The 2,527-nt window shown below is 50.9% G+C and overlaps 1 protein-coding gene across 1 annotated transcript; it reads left to right on the top strand.

Moving 5' to 3' along the window:
- Nucleotides 1-356: 356 nt before the first annotated feature.
- LOC119331182 (protein yippee-like At4g27745) lies at nucleotides 357-2,326 on the top strand. The gene is made up of 4 exons (XM_037604358.1): nucleotides 357-485; nucleotides 792-953; nucleotides 1,117-1,220; nucleotides 1,701-2,326. The coding sequence occupies exons 2-4, from the start codon at nucleotides 794-796 to the stop codon at nucleotides 1,986-1,988; spliced, it is 552 nt and encodes a 183-aa protein (XP_037460255.1). The 5' UTR covers nucleotides 357-485; nucleotides 792-793; the 3' UTR covers nucleotides 1,989-2,326.
- Nucleotides 2,327-2,527: the final 201 nt, after the last annotated feature.

The raw sequence follows: 2,527 nt of genomic DNA, 5'->3' as shown, positions 1-2,527 counted from the left end.
TTTTGTTCCTCGGCTTTGATATTCATTGACTAGGTTTTGTTCTCTCTAATTGACTAAACTTACTTGATACGTTTCACTAATTTCTGCTGCAGTAAAATTCTCTGTTTAGTTACAGATTCTTCATTTAGGCAAAATTGTGTAACACATGGACTAGAAGCTACATTAATTGGAGGTCCAAAGATTTATTTTTTAACTTGCCAAAAACCATATCAGAATTCATTGTTTTATGATTCATTATTTTACTTTGTTGGTTCTCACCCCCTAATAGGATGACCCTGTAATTATTGTTTATGTAGAATTTTTTTTTTCCGCGGCAATGCCCGTGCCGACTCAATTGACACTGAAACACTGGAGTGGAGAGGAGGTCGATCGTTCCCCATCTCTCTCGCCTCAGCTTCTCCTCCCTCCTCTCGTCGGCGACGCACTCCACGGCGGCGCTTCTCCACCGGCGGGGAAGCGCCGGTGCTCCTCTCCGGCGACGCACGGTGAGTCGTCTTCCACCTCTCCCGCTCATCCCCTTCTCCCCGCGGCGGCGACCAAGGGTTAGGTTTAGGAGCTCGGCGCCGCCCCGTGCCCCTGCTGGCCGACCGCCCCCGGCCCCTAGGTCGTCTCCCGCGTCCTCGACCTGAACGAACGTGCTGCTGCCGCTCCCGCTCGTGGCAGGCCCGTGCTGCTCCTGCTGTTCGGCGCCGACAGCACACTGCGGCTGCTTGATTTTTGCTTGCTGCTGCTTGCTCCGTTGCTGCTGAGTGCTGACATCCTAACATGCATCACTGAATCTGGTGCTGCAGACATGGGGAATTTCGCATCGAGTGATGCTTCTTCTTCAGTCAAAGAGGCACAAAGGGTATCAGCAACCACCTGCTTGCTACCACATCTAATCTCCACGCCATCACCGAATCTGGTGCCCAAGGACTCAAGGAGGAACCACTGGGACTCTGAGAGCATTCAAGGTATGCCTCGCCTATTTTAATCAGAGGGTTGTTCAGCTGGTATACATTCTCACCACTACTGATTCTCATTTTCTAGCACTAGTGCAGTTGAGTCCCTGAGAGATTGGACCTGGTTTCCCTTGGTTGTGCAGTTGTTAGATTCCTAATTTGATTGGTGAAGCAGATTGGTTGGAGATGGCTGAATCGGCCGGGCCGCGGGTGTACAGCTGCTGCCATTGCCGGAACCGCGTCTGCCTCCACGACGATATCATCTCCAAGGCCTTCCAGGTGAACAACTTCACTAAGGGAAGGATAATTTATTTGCTTCTTGTCCTTACTGACGACTTTGGCCCCTGCGTTCGGGATCAAGAGTGGACAGACCTTAATAATCAATAAATAGGAACTTAGATGGACCAGTTATGCTATACTGGTTGGGGATGTCATGCTAAAATTACTAGTAGTAAGTACTTGTCAACTAGCTAGGGACTTTAAATTGGCTCATCAACTGCAGTGGAGAGGTCCGACAATACAATATGAGAACGTTTCTGTAGCTGATCAGTTTAGCTAGCATTTGTGTTTCTATACTTACATAGCGAAGTTTCAGTTAACTAGAGATACTACTGTGATCTATCTATGTGTACAATTCAGATGTTGAGACCTCGATACGCTATGCTATGATCTGTCTATCTCAATTTTGATTGTGTTTGGAGGATAAATACAATACTCATACTATCTCTCCTTTGCTTGCTCTTTTGGATGTTGTTCTAGGGGAGGAATGGCCGCGCATTTCTCGCCTCTCACGCCATTAACATCACCATGGGGGCCAAGGAGGACAGGCAGTTCATGACGGGGCTTCACACGGTCGCCGACATCCACTGCCGTGACTGCCGCGAGGTGCTCGGATGGAAGTACGAGAGAGCCTACGAGGAATCCCAAAAGTACAAGGAAGGCAAGTTCACATGGTGGCCGAGCTACAGCCCATGGTGGGCAAGCTCCAGCACCGCGTGGAGCCATGGCAGGGGCGGTGGCTTTCTAAAGCCGCCCGAACGGTGCTAGTCAACTCGTCCCTATCCAGCCTGCTCTTATTCATAATGAGCTTCTACAGCCTGCCCGAGACTCTACACCATGAGATTGCCAGGGTCCAGGGTCGCTTCTACTGGGCCGGTGAGGGAGACAAGCAGAAGTACCACATGGTACGATGGTCTGAGATTTGTAAGCCTCGCGATCAGGGCGGGCTTGGGATAATGTGCTCCAAGCGGATGAACATTGCCCTCCTAACTAGATGGCTTTGGCGGATTACGAACGGCGAGGGTGACCTTTGGCTTCGCATCATTCAGCAGAAATACCTACGAGACCGACCCCTCGCCTTTTGCCAGCGGTCCGGTGGTTCCCAGTTCTGGCAATCTATCATACAGTTGCTTCCGGTCCTCCGCATTGGATCCTCGGTTACGGTTGGATCTGGTACTGCCACGTTGTTTTGGTTCGATCGCTAGGCTAGGGATGCCCCCTTCGCGGCTCGTTTTCCTGACCTGTTCTCCATTGCGGTAGACCCGCGGATTTCTGTTGCGACGGCCCTTATTGACTTAGGGCAACTC

Source organism: Triticum dicoccoides, chromosome 7A (assembly GCF_002162155.2).
Source record: "Triticum dicoccoides isolate Atlit2015 ecotype Zavitan chromosome 7A, WEW_v2.0, whole genome shotgun sequence".
Classification (NCBI taxonomy): domain Eukaryota; kingdom Viridiplantae; phylum Streptophyta; class Magnoliopsida; order Poales; family Poaceae; genus Triticum; species Triticum dicoccoides.
This window is presented reverse-complemented; position numbering and strand designations above follow the sequence as displayed.

Bases quoted from the DNA above. Each gene is read 5' to 3' on its own strand.
- LOC119331182 (XM_037604358.1), top strand. From the start codon at position 794: ATGGGGAATTTCGCATCGAGTGATGCTTCTTCTTCAGTCAAAGAGGCA. The intron at 954-1,116 runs GTATGCCTCGCC...TTGGTGAAGCAG, and splicing joins GGACTCTGAGAGCATTCAAG to ATTGGTTGGAGATGGCTGAA. The intron at 1,221-1,700 runs GTGAACAACTTC...ATGTTGTTCTAG, and splicing joins TCATCTCCAAGGCCTTCCAG to GGGAGGAATGGCCGCGCATT.